This window comes from Anabas testudineus, chromosome 17 (genome assembly GCF_900324465.2).
Source record: "Anabas testudineus chromosome 17, fAnaTes1.2, whole genome shotgun sequence".
Classification (NCBI taxonomy): domain Eukaryota; kingdom Metazoa; phylum Chordata; class Actinopteri; order Anabantiformes; family Anabantidae; genus Anabas; species Anabas testudineus.
Genome location: NC_046626.1, coordinates 22,044,246 through 22,061,969, shown reverse-complemented (window position 1 = coordinate 22,061,969; position 17,724 = coordinate 22,044,246). Strand labels below are relative to the sequence as shown.

The following is a 17,724-nucleotide window of genomic DNA, read 5'->3' as shown; positions in this document are numbered from 1 at the left end:
GAGCCAGAGGTCTGGGAAAAGAACTGGATCCCTCATTCAATTTATGTCAGCAGACAGCAGCGTAAGGAGGGTTCACACCAACAACTCCAACAGTTCAGGACTTTAGAGATGCTGCATCCAGTCAGAGGTCACTCAACAATCCTACGTCTCGTCCTTCGAGATAAAACCTACAGAACAGAAAGACTCTGAGTCGTTAGGAGGCGGGTTTTCCTCCTTTGATGGAGCCAAGTTAAACCTTGTCCTAAACCTCTAGATGAATCCGAGTGTTGACAGACACAGAGGCAGGATGGTACAAGTTCACCCTGCAGCTGTTACAAGAGAAGATAAAGAAGTAAAGACTGGAGATTTCCTCCTGTGTACTGTCTGGTGTGGGAGGAAATACTTCAGTCCACGGGTTGACTGAAGCGTTAGCAGCAGGTCTGAGTGGTGAAACTACCTGCTTTATTTCACCGGTTCTGCAGAGTCATGCTGATATCACGGCCTAAACACTCCTCAGACGTGATGATTTACTGCTTTCCTAGATTTTAAGTCAACTGGCAAACCAAACGATCGTTGGTCAAAATAATAATTATTATAGTTCTGACCATTGAAATAAACAGTCCGAGCGCAGACGCTGCAATTAGCAGAATAACATTCAAATGTTTACGGCTGTGTTGATTTATTAAATTGAAAAGAATCAACGGATGCCATCTGTTTCTCTGAATCAGGCCAGTGTGAACTGAAAGAATGAGAAGAAAAACAGAGAGTGAGGCACACAGCTCTGCCTCTCTGCAAATCGGCAGCAGTGGGGGTGGGATTATGGACTGGGGGTAATCGTCGTGTCCACAGAGGGATTACACTGTGCTCGGCCTGCTGCAGACATCTTTTTTGGGGGTTTGGCAGATTGAAAACTGAAGATCTATTTTTCATCAGCGACTCTCAGATGCTGGGACGTCAGAGTGAGCGTGACAAACACACCGAGGCATGTGGTAGTAGTTTGATAAAAAACCCTACAGGAGCAGTCAGAGTCAGTCTGACAGTGCAAAGTTAATTATTACTGAAAGGAAGGAGTCAAACAACAAACACGATTAACACCAGACAGGAGCTGAAAATTCCAATAAAGAAGAGAAACTCAGTAGAGACACACTCATAAATAAACTAATGTTTCACTTGGTGCTGTTTAACCTTTCAGCAGCACAATAACAGACTCAGTGTGTTTCAGAGTTTTAGTTTTGGACAGCACAACACAGAGCGACAAGTTCAGACAGAAAATCAGTGTTTTTAAACCAACAGGACAGAAAAGACCACAAAGAGGAGGAGAAACTGAAGACGGATGAAGATGAATGTGAAGGAAGCAGGAACCAGGTCGCAGAGTTCACTCATGTATTAGTGATGAAGATGCTGAGAGCAGGTTGTTCAGAGAAAGAACCAGCACGAATAATAATATTATAAAGTTTAATCTGACAGGGAAACCAGGGAAGAGAGCAGGTTCTCTGAACCACTGTCCACTATGGTTAAAGTCGCCTTCTTTTAAAAGAACAATTAACTGTGCATCAATACCATTTGAATAATATCTAATTATTAGTGGATTTACTTCAGAAGTCATCTAAATGTGTTTCAGTGCAGGCTGGTCCAGCAGCACTGAGGCCCAGGTTCAGTTCAGGTCTGTGCAGAACTCTAAGCTTAGTTTATATCCTGTGTTGTATAAAATGTGCATAAACGTGTGGATAACACGTTTATGCACAACACACAACACTGTCTAACAACTTAAGACTGGAAAGTCTAAATAGATTTCCAACTTTTTAAAAGACCCCTGGGATTCTGTGATGATGGTGTTTGGTGAAGCTTAAGATGCGGAGCCAGTCCCAGACATTCAGAGAGTCAGTCAGTCAGTCAGTCAGTCCTGGGAAACTCAAACAGATCAGACCACATTCCTGCTGCTCGGCGTCCGTTAACCCTGCAGCAGCGTCTCCGTTTACTCAGGTCCCGTTAGCTGGCAGTGAAGAAACAGCACCTCACAAAAACTCAGTGCTGAAAACCTGCAAAGCAACTTCTGCTTCATCTCTTTCAAGTTCAATAAGTGTTTTACATGTTTGTTATCTTTGTCATTTTTCATGAACATGAGAGAAAAACTATTTCTGGACGAAGTCACATCACAGCATCGTCTCTTCGTGATCAAATATTGACACATTCTCAGCACCACATCCTGACTATGACTCACTGAAAAACAACTGCAGGTTCAGAATTTACTCAATAAATAGAAGAAACTCAGACTCCAGTCAGTAAAGGTTCTGTCAAGGAGTCTGTGTAGTAGTGGATCAGAGAAGGGAAACGAGGACTTGGGTTTTAGCCACAATAACAACCTGACTTCTGACACTTTGACTCAGTTGTGATGTTTCTCAGTATCACAGTTCTGCTCAGGCAGCAATGTTCTGCACAGACATGTTAATATCATGTCAACAATGGCTGCAGGTTGATTTCCTGAACCTCCAGCAACAAACTCCAGCAGTGAATTGAACAAAATCTGCATCAGACCAACTCGTTGCCTTGAGGGACACGAGCTGAAACGTGTGGGTCTAATAATAAAGTTGTTCAATAATCTGCTACTGAGAAACAGTCAGTGAGAGCGAAGCAGGAGCCTCGATTAAGACCCTTTATACATCTCATATATTTAACTCCTCCATTTTTAATCACAGATGACACCCCAAACTCCTCCTGACCTCTGACCTCTCCTGTCACAACACTCAGCTCTGACATCCACCTTCATCTCAGTCCAGCTCTGCTGCAGCCACAACAGCTTCATCATGCTCTGTACCTGCTCTCAGCCGCTGGACGGTCACACCAACAAACATTATGACCTCTCGTCACGGCTCCCACAGGAGAACTAACATGTCTGTAGAAGTGCAGCCACAACACAAGGAGGTCAACAGGACTTTAGTGACAATTGTCATGTGTTTTTTGACCTTTATTAATGAATTTATCATTAACTTCACCACACAAACTAGGACTGTAAAGATTTTATATAACAATTCAGATAAATAAGTCTCTCTGCCGCAGACTTCTACATTCTCCAATCAACTATCGGCTTCTTCCACAACGTTCCCACACTAAGCGTTGTCATTTACAACACTGCCTGGTGCCTTTACTTTGTATAAACAGTCTGCAAACAGCACAGTGGTGTCATAAAACAATAGACTGCTGACAGCACCACACACACTTTACTACTTATTTCAGAGGTCACCACAAGCTCGGCTGCAGCTACAGCTACGTCTATTCAGCATCACTGCCCCTATTTTACCACTGTTCATGTGTAACTTTCTAGAGTATTAGAAATAAACCTGTGTCTCCTGCTCCGTTGTGACACGTTTCTTTAATATGAAAAATAAAACTGTGAGATGTGTTGTCAAAAAAAGAGCTTGAGACGCGGAGCAGCTCAGTAAAACTAGTATCAGTTGTTTTAATCTCTGCTGACTCAAACAAGTGCAGCTCTGTGCATCCATGACACCCAACTATCTCTATTTGTTTCAATTAATGTGCAGCATGAGAAGCTAGCGGAGAGCTGTGGTACTTTCCAATAATATGACAACAACTGAACATCTGAATAGTTCCCTGTTCGCTCTGTAACTAGATCAAACCTGGTAATATTTAAGTCACTTTCAACACAGCACAAAGCTTCATGTTGTCACGTTAACAAACAGGAGTTGTTATCTAACATGAAAACTTTGAGATCTTATCAAGTGAAGAAGTGAGGTCAGAATGTCAAAGGCATTGAAGAGCTGTCACTACCAGAGGAGCTCACGTTGATGGAAAGAGGCGCAGAGAAACCGCAGTGGAGGAGATGTAAGAACCGAGCAGCAGCAGACGCTAAAAGATCAGAGGAGGGTCACAAAAACACACTGGTTTGTCCGACTGACTGTGTGAAACTATTTTAATGCTGCGCTTGGCTCTAACTTCTAAACTGAAGGAGCAGCTCAGAGCAGTCAGTTAATAAAGTTTTAATTAAACACAGGGTTGACGTTAAGAACACGTGACATTGTTGACGTCTAATAAAGTTTCCTGAAACTACAATAATCTCACATATTTGACAGATGTCACACATTCACTGTGGCTCCTTCTGTCACAGTCGTGGGAAAGTCTGAATGAAGCTGTGAGGAGCATTAACAGAAGAGTGTTAAAAAAAATGTCTGAACGACAAGAAGTCGTCGCTTTAACAGACTGAAGAAGGAACCAACGTCCGAGTCTGAAACTGGTTTTAAATTGTGATCCTTATTTGACTGTAGATCGAGTGTAGAGTAACAGCTTCCACTTAAAAATGAGAATCTACAGCAGAGAAGAACGAGCTAAACCCAGTGGACGGTACAGTCTGCATGTGGGACGTTTTGAAAATAAGTAAAACAGAAAACAAGCAGACGAGAAACCTTTGACCTTTGTGAAAACTCTACAGAAATCGAGTCTGGCTGAATGAGAACACGCAGCAGGTTCAAGACTCAAGTTGCTGTTGGTTTTAATAATGTTCTTATTGTATTTTATTCATGTAGAGTAGAGATGAATTTACTACAGATAAACCTTGTTTTCCAGGATATTTCCCAGACTTTCCAGGACTAGAAAGCAGCAGGCAGAGCTGGGTTCACAGAGACAGAGCAGATCGTACCTATGAGAGCCTGGAAGAGGTTGCTCTGGAAGATGTCGATGACCCTCTGGATGGAGTGTCGGAGCTGCCGGTCCTCGGTGTGGTTCAGCTTGGCCCGGTACTCCTCCAGCAGCAGCAGTGCTCGCTGTGCATCTGGACAACAGGAGGAGGAGGAGGAAGCAGCAGAGGTGAGTCGAGGACATGACAGAGCAGAGAAAAAGCGGCTGCAGAATCATTCTAATCAGAAGTGATTGGACACGATGGCAGCAGCAGAAAGAACCATGACTGCTTTTCAGCAATAATCCCTGAGCACTGAGCTGTACTGGCTGTCTGCAGACACCACAGTGGTAAATAATACTTCAAATGTATGAATATGAAAAGAGTTAGGACTCTGAGCAGGTTTTAAAACCGTTTAAAAGAGGCTTTCCCCAGCAGATACGTAGAGAGGTCAGTGTAACAGGCTCAGCACAGAGGGCAGCATAAGGTCAGATTTGTGTTTACAGGGCATCAAACCTCTGATTCTGCTGCTGAGCTGAATAAATACAGGCTTACAGTTACTGGTTTAGGTCAGTTCAATGACTTTTAAGGCCTGATATAAAAAACATTTTGACTTTTAACAATGAGCTGTGAAGGACTGAAGCGTCTGTCTATTAAAAATCCATCTGCTGATTATTTTGTCCATAAGTCACAAACATAATAATAAAACTGCTCACATTTGTCATTGTGTTGAAGAAAATACTTAAAATATGAAACGTCAGCCTCAGATGGAGGCCTCGAGTCAGTTCTGGGTTTAAGGACTAGAGAAAATTAATTTACAGTCGGTTTGATTTTGGTTTAGTCTGAACTTGTTTCTTCTGCAGAACCAGACGTTCTGATGCCGTGTAAACAAGAAATGATCCGTTACTCCGAGCTGAGCCTGAAACACCGACTTTCATTTAAACACCATCTGTCATTTAGTCAATTAGTTGGTCAAACAGAACATGAATCATTAATCAATCTACTGACTGAAGAAGAAGCTGTTTAATCAAAAGACCAGTACAGTGACATGAAGTTTAATTATGGGATGTGGGAAGCTTGTATGTAAACTCTTAACAGGGCAGGAAACTTCATACATATTAAAACAATTTTACTAACTAATCATTTAAAATATCAGAAAATAGTGAAAAACATCTGTTCCCAATTTACAGAGACATAAAAAGCAGAAAATCCTTTTTCAGTGAAGATTCTGATTAAGTTCTGAATGTTTTTGTTCAAAGTTAAATTAAGACGTCACATTTGATTCTGAAAACTCATGAGAACAATTCAGTTTTATTTCTCTTACATAAAGTAAATAAATACTAGTACTGTAAATACCACTAACACATAACACTGATACGCAGAGTACTGTAAATACCACTAACACATAACACTGATACGCAGAGTACTGTAAATACCACTAACACATATCACTGATACGCAGAGTACTGTAAATGCCACTAACACATAACACTGATACGCAGAGTACTGTAAATACCACTAACACATATCACTGATACGCAGAGTACTGTAAATACCACTAACACATAACACTGATACACAGAGTACTGTAAATACCACTAACACATAACACTGATACACAGAGTACTGTAAATACCACTAACACATATCACTGATACACAGAGTACTGTAAATACCACTAACACATAACACTGATACACAGAGTACTGTAAATACCACTAACACATAACACTGATACACAGAGTACTGTAAATACCACTAACACATAACACTGATACACAGAGTACTGTAAATACCACTAACACATAACACTGATGTACACAGAGTACTGTAAATACCACTAACACATAACACTGATACGCAGAGTACTGTAAATACCACTAACACATAACACTGATACGCAGAGTACTGTAAATACCACTAACACATAACACTGATACGCAGAGTACTGTAAATACCACTAACACATAACACTGATACGCAGAGTACTGTAAATACCACTAACACATAACACTGATGTACACAGAGTACTGTAAATACCACTAACACATAACACTGATACGCAGAGTACTGTAAATACCACTAACACATAACACTGATGTACACAGAGTACTGTAAATACCACTAACACATAACACTGATGTACACAGAGTACTGTAAATACCACTAACACATAACACTGATACACAGAGTACTGTAAATACCACTAACACATAACACTGATACGCAGAGTACTGTAAATACCACTAACACATAACACTGATACACAGAGTACTGTAAATACCACTAACACATAACACTGATGTACACAGAGTACTGTAAATACCACTAACACATAACACTGATGTACACAGAGTATTGTAAATACCACTAACACATAACACTGATACGCAGAGTACTGTAAATACCACTAACACATAACACTGATACGCAGAGTACTGTAAATACCACTAACACATAACACTGATACGCAGAGTACTGTAAATACCACTAACACATAACACTGATGTACACAGAGTACTGTAAATACCACTAACACATAACACTGATACGCAGAGTACTGTAAATACCACTAACACATAACACTGATGTACACAGAGTACTGTAAATACCACTAACACATAACACTGATGTACACAGAGTACTGTAAATACCACTAACACATAACACTGATACACAGAGTACTGTAAATACCACTAACACATAACACTGATACACAGAGTACTGTAAATACCACTAACACATAACACTGATACACAGAGTACTGTAAATACCACTAACACATATCACTGATACGCAGAGTACTGTAAATACCACTAACACATAACACTGATGTACACAGAGTACTGTAAATACCACTAACACATAACACTGATGTACACAGAGTATTGTAAATACCACTAACACATAACACTGATACACAGAGTACTGTAAATACCACTAACACATAACACTGATACACAGAGTACTGTAAATACCACTAACACATAACACTGATACACAGAGTACTGTAAATACCACTAACACATAACACTGATGTACACAGAGTATTGTAAATACCACTAACACATAACACTGATACACAGAGTACTGTAAATACCACTAACACATAACACTGATACACAGAGTACTGTAAATACCACTAACACATAACACTGATACACAGAGTACTGTAAATACCACTAACACATAACACTGATACACAGAGTACTGTAAATACCACTAACACATAACACTGATACACAGAGTACTGTAAATACCACTAACACATAACACTGATACACAGAGTACTGTAAATACCACTAACACATAACACTGATACACAGAGTACTGTAAATACCACTAACACATAACACTGATGTACACAGAGTATTGTAAATACCACTAACACATAACACTGATACACAGAGTACTGTAAATACCACTAACACATAACACTGATACACAGAGTACTGTAAATACCACTAACACATAACACTGATACACAGAGAACTGTAAATACCACTAACACATAACACTGATACACAGAGTACTGTAAATACCACTAACACATAACACTGATACACAGAGTACTGTAAATACCACTAACACATAACACTGATACACAGAGTACTGTAAATACCACTAACACATAACACTGATACACAGAGTACTGTAAATACCACTAACACATAACACTGATATACACAGAGTACTGTAAATACCACTAACACATAACACTGATATACACAGAGTACTGTAAATACCACTAACACATAACACTGATACACAGAGTACTGTAAATACCACTAACACATAACACTGATACGCAGAGTACTGTAAATACCACTAACACACACTGATACGCAGAGTACTGTAATACCACTACATACACTGATGACAGTACTGTAAATACCACTAACACATAACACTGATACACAGAGTACTGTAAATACCACTAACACATAACACTGATACACAGAGTACTGTAAATACCACTAACACATAACACTGATGTACACTGAGTACTGTAAATACCACTAACACATAACACTGATGTACACAGAGTACTGTAAATACCACTAACACATAACACTGATACACAGAGTACTGTAAATACCACTAACACATAACACTGATGTACACAGAGTACTGTAAATACCACTAACACATAACACTGATACACAGAGTACTGTAAATACCACTAACACATAACACTGATACACAGAGTACTGTAAATACCACTAACACATAACACTGATACACAGAGTACTGTAAATACCACTAACACATAACACTGATACACAGAGTACTGTAAATACCACTAACACACCGGTCATAACAAAGAAAGTCTTAAAGTATTCATTATTATTATTATTATTATTATTAAATCAAATGAAGTTTTCATTAATACCTGCTTACAAAACAGAGATTAACTTAGTATAAAAGTTATAATTACCAGCTACAACAAACAGGTTGGGACTTGTTCTGTAGTAGTACTATTATAATGAAGTATAATTACAGTAGATTTGTGTTAACAAGTGGTGGAACAAGTACTCAGCTCGTCGGATTGCGTAAAAGTATTATTGCGGAAGTGTAGAAATACTGTTATACTGTACTTTATAAGTACAGGCCCTGCAAGTAACAGTACAAAGTATTAGCCTCAAAATGTACTCAAAGTACTCCTCATATTGTACATGATATACTAGATACTGTAGAGTTTTAATTATTGATGAGGTTCAATCCATAATAATACAGCAGCACTTATATTTAATATTAAATACCTGCATCTGTAAAGTTACTGAAGTTGTCAGATACATGTGGTGAAGTACAAAGTGCAGTATCCTCTGAATGGTGTAGTGTAGAAGTACAAGTAACACAATGGAAGTACTCAGGTACAGTACAAGTACTCCAAACCTGCAGTAAAATAGAGTACTGGAGTAAATGTGCTCTTTATCTCCCTTTAAAGTACTTTAACATGAAGTAGAGCTGTAATCTGATCTTTTATTCATATTAGAGTTTATTTTTAGCTCCTCTCCAGACAAGCTGCCCCACATACAACTTGGTTAGCATCGGCGGCTAACCGGCTAGCCCCACTTTAACTCACTTTACCTGAGCGGCTCGGTTCGGCTCGGCTCGGCTCAGAAAGGCCAAACGGAGCCGTGTGGACGGTCTTGACGTGCCGTGGTGTGTGTGTTGGTGTGTGTCCGTGTTTCCTGAAGTTTTATTTCTTTTTGTGAGGCTGCACTGAGACTTTCTCCGCCGTTAGCTGCTAGCTCGTTAGCAGTAGTTCGTATGTTAAAGTGGAGCTTACCTTTCTTTCTCACTGGCATGGTTCGGTTCGGTTCGGCTCGGTCTGGTCTGGTCTGGCTCGGCTCGGAGTGGAGCTAGCTGTGTGTCAGCCACATACACCCCCCTACACACACACAGGACGGCTTCGGATCGATTTATTCCTCCAGTGCAGCCCCGCTGTCACCGCTCCAAGTCGCGGCTGGAGCAGCACAAAATCCTCCACGACGACACAAGTTCCCTCGGAGCCCAACAACCCTCCGAACTCGGGGGAACCGACACGTCCAGCGGCGACAACAACACCACGTCCCCCAGGAAAACACGCTCGAGTCCCGCTTGGAAGGGAAATCACAGAAAGCTCCGCCGAGCGCCGTCTGGTCGCCGACTCTCCGTGCTGCACCTCCCCGCCTCAGAGGCTCCCTGCCCCGGCGTGCACCGCGCTCACTGACCGCTGTTGGTGGAAAAGTGTAAATGTCGGAGACGGGGACGGGGACGGGGACGGGGACCTGCCGTGAGCCGGAGTCCGCGGAGGAAACACTGCGTGACCGTGCAGGCGGAGAACCAGGTGGTGCAGGAAGAAGCTTTGATTCAGGAACCGAACTAAGTTCTGCTGCTGGAACAGGATCCAGCCCAGACCCACTAGTCCTGCACACACTCTCAGTCCGGGTTCTGCAGTCGTGTCAAACTTCCCGAAGTGCTGATCCCTCCTTTCCCTCCTTTCCTTCCGCTTCTCCTCCTCCTCCTCTTGTCTCCTTCCTCCTTCTCCTCCTCTTCCTCCTTCTCCACCTCCACCAGGTTCACTAATTCCAAACTTTCCTCCAAAATGGCGTCTGACGGAGCTGAAGTGGGACCATGTGATTTCCAGAAGACTTCCCATCAACCTGCCGCCCAATCATGCAGCTCACCTACAGCAGGAGGAGGGTGGAGGAGGGTGGAGGAGGGTGGAGCAGAAAGTTTGGATCAACACAGAGTGAAGGTGAAACAAGACAAGAGGAAGAGGAGGAGGAGGAGGAGGAGGAGGAGGGTGGAGCAGAAAGTTTGGATCAACACAGAGTCAAGGTGAAACAAGACAAGAGGAAGAGGAGGAGGAGGTGAAGTGAGGATGAAGATGATGGACAGGAGAGAGGTAGAGTCAGGAGGAATACTACTGTGAGAGTACAAGTACTACAAGTACTACTACAGGTTCTACTGAGCACGTCTCAGCGTGTATCTGGACATGAGGTGAAGTATGAAGTATTTTAGTAAAACACACTTTAGTGCAGTACTTAAGTACAGTTACTGCGTTACTTTCTCCAACTCTTCAACACTCCTATTATGAAGTATTTATACCACAAACAGTGTCACAGTATTACCCTTTAACTCAGTAAAATCATTCACATATTTTAAATCTCAAATAAACTAAATTCATTTATAAATCACTGAAATAATAAACAACACCAGATAATAAAACATATATTTATTTAGACGTTATTTTATTCAGTTATTTTTTGTATGGAGTTTGGTTTGTGTTCCACTTCTTTGCTTTTTTAAATCTTTGTCGGTACTTTTTCTAATTTCTCTCTCCATAATATTAAATTAATATTAAATTCTCATCTTTTCCTGTTTCCTTTGTTTTTTTGTTCTTTTGATCAGTATCACAATCATCTTCATGATCTAATTCACCTCATCATTAGTGTTGTAATTAAGAAACGTGCTGCAGCCTGATTGATGATTCTGTGTTTAATCCACCTTAGACCTCGGGTCCTTTGAAGAGCTCCTGCAGGTCAGAGGTCAGGCAGTAAACCCTCCTGAAGTACAAATCCCTCCTTTGTTGACGATGAAGATGAAACGTCCGCCCTCTTTGTCTCGTGTGCTGAGGCGAACCACTCGAAGCTCTGGCCCAGATTAAAGCGAGCAGATCCAGTGAAAGGAGGAGGCCTTTATTTTTAGACGGTCATGTTTAATGAATGATCTCGGCCTGAGTCTCGTACCCTGTCGTATTAAAGTCGACAAGCAGAGGTCTGCTCTGCTCTCACGCCATCCGTCAGGAGGGAGTGTGGCCAAAATGTGACAGGACAGAGAGATGATCCGACTGAGTCCTGCTGTCCCCAGATGTGGTACTACAGAGTCTGTAGTCGCACCAGCTCAATGGAAACTGAAGCACCACAAGTTATTTTAAATGATTTCAAATGTTTGGTTGTGGATTAAATATATACCAACCTACACAGGACCCAGACTAAGGGCTTGTTTTCAGAACTGTAGCATCAGTTTCATTCTTTGTCTGTTTTGTTCTTTTTCTGGTTCCTTGTGGTTCTGTGGTTTCTTCCTGGACAGGAGAGCTCAACCTTTGAACTCCTGCTGCTCCCTGTGAATCAGCGCTGCACTGCTTCAGGTGCTGATTGGGTAAAAAGCTGAATATATCCACCTCATTCACAGTTTTACAGTGTCTGATGATGAAGTAAAAATCCTCTGTGTGGATTTTATCGGGACATCTGTTCCCACAGAGACGGTGTCGCCCTCCTGCTCCTATTTACATCACACCAGCTCAGAGAAGCTCTGAGAATCAACACTGTTTAAATCTATTTAACGAACATGATGCTGAGCTGCAGTGAAATGAAGAGTCGGTGACGACCAGCACACGGAGAAAGGAAGAAGCAGTGTGAGGATGGTGGACTCTGGTTTAGTTACCTGTTACTGACCTGTTAGTTACCTGTTACTGACCTGTTAGTTACCTGTTAATAACCTGTCAGTTATCTGTTACTGACCTGTTAGTTACCTGTTAGTTACCTGTTACTGACCTGTTAGTTACCTGTTAATAACCTGTCAGTTATATGTTACTGACCTGTTAGTTACCTGTTAATAACCTGTCAGTTATCTGTTACTGACCTGTTAGTTACCTGTTAGTTACCTGTTACTAACCTGTTAGTTACCTGTTAATAACCTGTCAGTTATCTGTTACTGACCTGTTAGTTACCTGTTAATAACCTGTCAGTTATCTGTTACTGACCTGTTAGTTACCTGTTAGTTACCTGTTACTGACCTGTTACTGACCTGTTAGTTACCTGTTACTGATCTGTTACTGACCTGTTACTGACCTGTTACTGACCTGTTAGTTACCTGTTAGTTACCTGTTACTGACCTGTTAGTTACCTGTTAGTTACCTGTTAGTTACCTGTTACTGACCTGTTAATAACCTGTTAGTTATCTGTTACTGACCTGTTAGTTACCAGTTACTGACCTGTTACTAACCTGTTAGTTACCTGTTAATAACCTGTTAGTTATCTGTTACTGACCTGTTAGTTACCTGTTACTGACCTGTTAGTTACCTGTTAGTTACCAGTTACTGACCTGTTACTGACCTGTTAGTTACCTGTTAGTTACCTGTTAATAACCTGTTAGTTACCTGTTAATAACCTGTTAGTTACCTGTTACTGACCTGTTACTGACCTGTTACTAACCTGTTAGTTACCTGTTAATAACCTGTTAGTTACCTGTTAATAACCTGTTAGTTACCTGTTACTGACCTGTTACCTGTTAATAACCTGTTAGTTACCTGTTAATAACCTGTTAGTTACCTGTTACTGACCTGTTAGTTACCTGTTACTAACCTGTTAGTTACCTGTTACTAACCTGTTAGTTACCTGTTACTAACCTGTTAGTTACCTGTTACTTACCTGTTAGTTACCTGTTACTAACCTGTTAGTTACCTGTTAGTTACCTGTTACTGACCTGTTAGTTACCTGCTAATAACCTGTTAGTTACCTGTTACTAACCTGTTAGTTACCTGTTACTAACCTGTTAGTTACCTGTTAATAACCTGTTAGTTACCTGTTACTAACCTGTTAGTTACCTGTTACTTACCTGTTAGTTACCTGTTACTAACCTGTTAGTTACCTGTTAGTTACCTGTTAGTTACCTGTTACTGACCTGTTAGTTACCTGTTAATAACCTGTTAGTTACCTGTTAGTTACCTGTTAATAACCTGTTAGTTACCTGTTACTGACCTGTTAGTTACCTGTTAATAACCTGTTAGTTACCTGTTAGTTACCTGTTACTAACCTGTTAGTTACCTGTTACTGACCTGTTAGTTACCTGTTAATAACCTGTTAGTTACCTGTTAATAACCTGTTAGTTACCTGTTAGTTACCTGTTAATAACCTGTTAGTTACCTGTTACTGACCTGTTAGTTACCTGTTAATAACCTGTTAGTTACCTGTTACTGACCTGTTAGTTACCTGTTAATAACCTGTTAGTTACCTGTTAGTTACCTGTTACTAACCTTCTTCTCTCTCTTTCTGAGAACTAGATGTTCAAACTGACTCCACTCAGTCAACATGAAGCTGCAGCTGCTTAGCGTAGCTTAGCATAAAGACTGGAAACAAAGGGAAACTGTTAGCCTGGCTCTGTGAGAAGCGGTACCTACCAGCACCTCTAAAGTTCACAGATGAACATGTTTTACGTTTAATGTGTATAAAACAGAGGTTTTAAATAAAGAAAGGTTCCTGTGTTTTTAAATAGAACTGGTTTTATTACAGGTATGAATCTACTTGTATTACCTTTGTTACCTTTAATATCTTTATTATCTTCAGGTTACACTCAGAGGAAGATCTGACTGCTCACAGTTTGTTCTTCTACTGTTCAGAGACAAAATGAAGATGGTTTAAACCTCCTGACGGTCACTGTTGGAGAAACAGGTGAGACAGGATCATCCTTCAGATTAAAGATACAAGAGAGACGTCACCAGTTGATCTCCAGGATCCAGGAGCCATCTCCCGAGTTCCTGTCTCACCTGTGAGTTTCAGGAGAAACACATCAGACAAAATAGAAACTAAACAGAAACAGAAACGACATCACAGCTGCAGAGAAGTAAAAATGTCCACAAAGTGCAGACGTGACACACGTGTATTTATATAAGACGAACTTAGCAGATCCGATCTGAACAACTGTTTAAAGAAACTCTCCCTGTGTGAACAGTTTTATTTGTACATCTTTTTACATTTGTTGTTGTTGATGCAGCTGCAGATGAATCTGATTTTCCAGATACATGATTAGTTGTGAAACAGCTGCAGGTGAATCTCTGATCCAGACTCTCTGATCAGTGTGTTTTACATGTGAATGGTCTGATAATGATGCAGCTCCTTTTTAATTCTAATCACGCCTTTTTATCTTTGCTTCTCTTCAAACTGAGTTAGTTTCCTATGAAGTATTTTGTGTATTTTATTTTCTTCATACTTTCAGTTTTCAGTACTTGTTGTGTGATGGTAGCAGGAGTCAGACGAGTGTCTGAACCTCATGCTGTGTGTGTTTTGTGCAGCTATGTGTGTGTGTGAACCTTGTGGTTGTGTATGTGAATATCTGTGTGTTGCATCATGTGTCACAGGCTCAGGCTGCCAAAGTCCAGATTTATGCCAAGATTAATTATGAGCATGTTGTCCAGATCGGGATGAAAACTGACATGACATGTGCAGTAATCACATCACAGCGTCAGGCTGCAGCGCTCGGTTCACACGCTGCCGGTTGGGATGCAGATGGACGGATAAATCCTGATCTGCACACGAGCCGTCGCTGCAGCTCTGGAGGCTCTGTGAGGTTTGTGTCGAGGTGTGGTGATGGAAACGGTTATAAAGTCATGTGGGCACGAGTCAAGTCAGAGGGAGTTGGATGTTTCCAACTTAGTGTGAACCACAGTAGATACAGAGTTAGACAAACAGAAAGGAAATAATGTAATGTAATAATGTCTGAATCAATTTGAGGAAAGTTTTGATTCACAAAACTCTAAAAATCCTGTTTGTGTGTTAAAACACACACATCCTTGTACTGTCCACTCTAACTTACTGCTGAGAGTGAGTACAACAAGTTTTAAGCTCTACTTGTTGTTAACTTAGATCAGACAGATGAAAGATGAACGTTTGACAGCTCTGAGTTGTTGGAGTCTGTGCTGAGCAGCTTTAATAAATGCACCATACATGTAAAACAATTTAATCATTCATGACGATTTAAATAATTAACAGTGTTGTTGAAGTGAGTAAATTGCAGAAAGTCAAAGTCTATCAAGGAATATACAAATAATAATCTATTAACAGCAAACACACAGGTTTACAAACATCAGTAACCTTCATTTACATTTATTCAATATCTGAGGGACCAACTGTCACATAATATAAAGTTTGTATGTTTCTGAGCTGTGGGTCACTTTGATAGAAACTCTGTAAAACTGCTTCATTTTGTCTGTAACAGCACTTTATGGTCAGGACAGGAGCATCACACCACAACAGACAAAGAAGAAGAAGAAGAAGAACACGGACGGTGCAACAAACCCCAACATCTCTAATAACTAGATTAGTGTCGAATAACTTGAAATGAGAAAATCTCTAATGTGACAACAACAAGAACTCGAGCTTAAAGAGTCATGATGAAAAGTCGATTCATGTCCAGACGTCCATTACTATAGACGACAGTAGATTACTGTAGATTACAGTGGATTACAGTAGATTACTGTCAAATGTCAGTTAGATACCTAAACAAGTGTTATACAGCTTCATTACGACACAAATGTTGCTGAATGGACTGAAAACCTGCTGCAGCTAGGGGGCGCTATAGAATCTAACAACAAGTCATTTTCACGTCAAACAAACCAAACGGTGCTGAGTCATTTTTTCTCCATGATCAGTTTCACGTTGAACCCTCTGGTTTCTTCTTTCTTTAGTGCGTTCAGGACACGTTCTCCCATAAACACTGTGTCACCTCCCTGAGGATGGAGGTTGATCAGCTCCATCACTGTGGACTGAAACATTGATGGAGGTTGATCAGCTCCATCACTGTGGACTGAAACATTGATGGAGGTTGATCAGCTCCATCACTGTGGACTGACACACTGATGGAGGTTGATCAGCTCCATCACTGTGGACTGAAACATTGATGGAGGTTGATCAGCTCCATCACTGTGGACTGACACACTGATGGAGGTTGATCAGCTCCATCACTGTGGACTGAAACATTGATGGAGGTTGATCAGCTCCATCACTGTGGACTGACACAGGTTCAGTGTGGTTTTAAAGAAGGTGAAGCATCTTTTAACTCTGTACTGATATCTTCATCTCTAACGTCTGTTTCGTTCCATGTGTGTTCATCACCAAAGTGGAACAGCATGATGAGATGATGTCCAGTGTTTGTTTCCAGCACACACACTATGGACAAAGTCTCTGTATTGTCTCATCTGAACCACAGCCGTACAATAGTGTGTCTTGGCATAAACTGGTCCACGTTGTGTGTGTGTGTTGACTCTTCTCTGTCCGGACTCGAGGACCTTTGTGGGACACAGTGTCATTAAACAAGTGCTGCCTCTGTCAGCATGTTGGAGCTGCAACAACGGAGCTTTTGTCAGAGCCGTCGTTCGAACCAGTCGTCCAGAATCACCCAGTTGTTCCTCACCCACCCTGTCTCCCTCTCTCTCTGCTGCAGTCTGCAGCGTCCATTCTTCCCATTGTCACCTGAATGCTACTAATCTGTGTCATATGCAGCAGAGATGGTTTGAAACAATGGGAGTCAATCAGAGGCTGAGGAGGAATCATCCTCCAGGGTGGAGCTGAATGAACAGTTCGTGTTGAACCACATGAGAACAGAGAATAATGATCAAATTACAACTGACTGATCAGTTTTTACTCCTTCTGCAGCATCTCTCCGCTGTGCTGGTTGAACAACACACTGAATCCAAAAACACTTCAACCCAGCTGCTGTCACTCAGTTAATTCACATTATGAACATGAGATGATTCAGTAGGAAACTGACCTGGACTCATCAGCTGAGATCAGCTCCAGCAGTCCCACAACCCTCCAGAGGACAAGATCCACTTGCAGCACGTCTCTGGAGAG

General features: G+C 41.1%; 1 protein-coding gene across 10 annotated transcripts in view; it reads right to left on the bottom strand.

The window, feature by feature from the left end:
- The window catches only part of LOC113171598 (disks large homolog 1-like), an 84,471-nt gene extending 74,078 nt beyond the window's left edge, over nt 1-10,393 (bottom strand). For 4 of the 10 annotated variants that reach the window (XM_026374059.2, XM_033326409.1, XM_026374063.2 and 1 more), the window contains exons 1-2: nt 9,900-10,390; nt 4,631-4,762 (exon numbers count right to left, since the gene is read on the bottom strand). In XM_026374059.2, coding sequence (XP_026229844.1) covers nt 4,631-4,762; nt 9,900-9,918 — 151 coding nt within the window. In that variant the 5' untranslated portion in view covers nt 9,919-10,390. Of the gene's footprint in view, nt 1-4,630; nt 4,763-9,899 lie in introns of all 10 variants that reach the window. The other 6 variants (XM_026374060.2, XM_026374062.2, XM_026374061.2 and 3 more) reach the window with 4 other exon arrangements.
- Between the last annotated feature and the right edge of the window lie 7,331 nt (nt 10,394-17,724).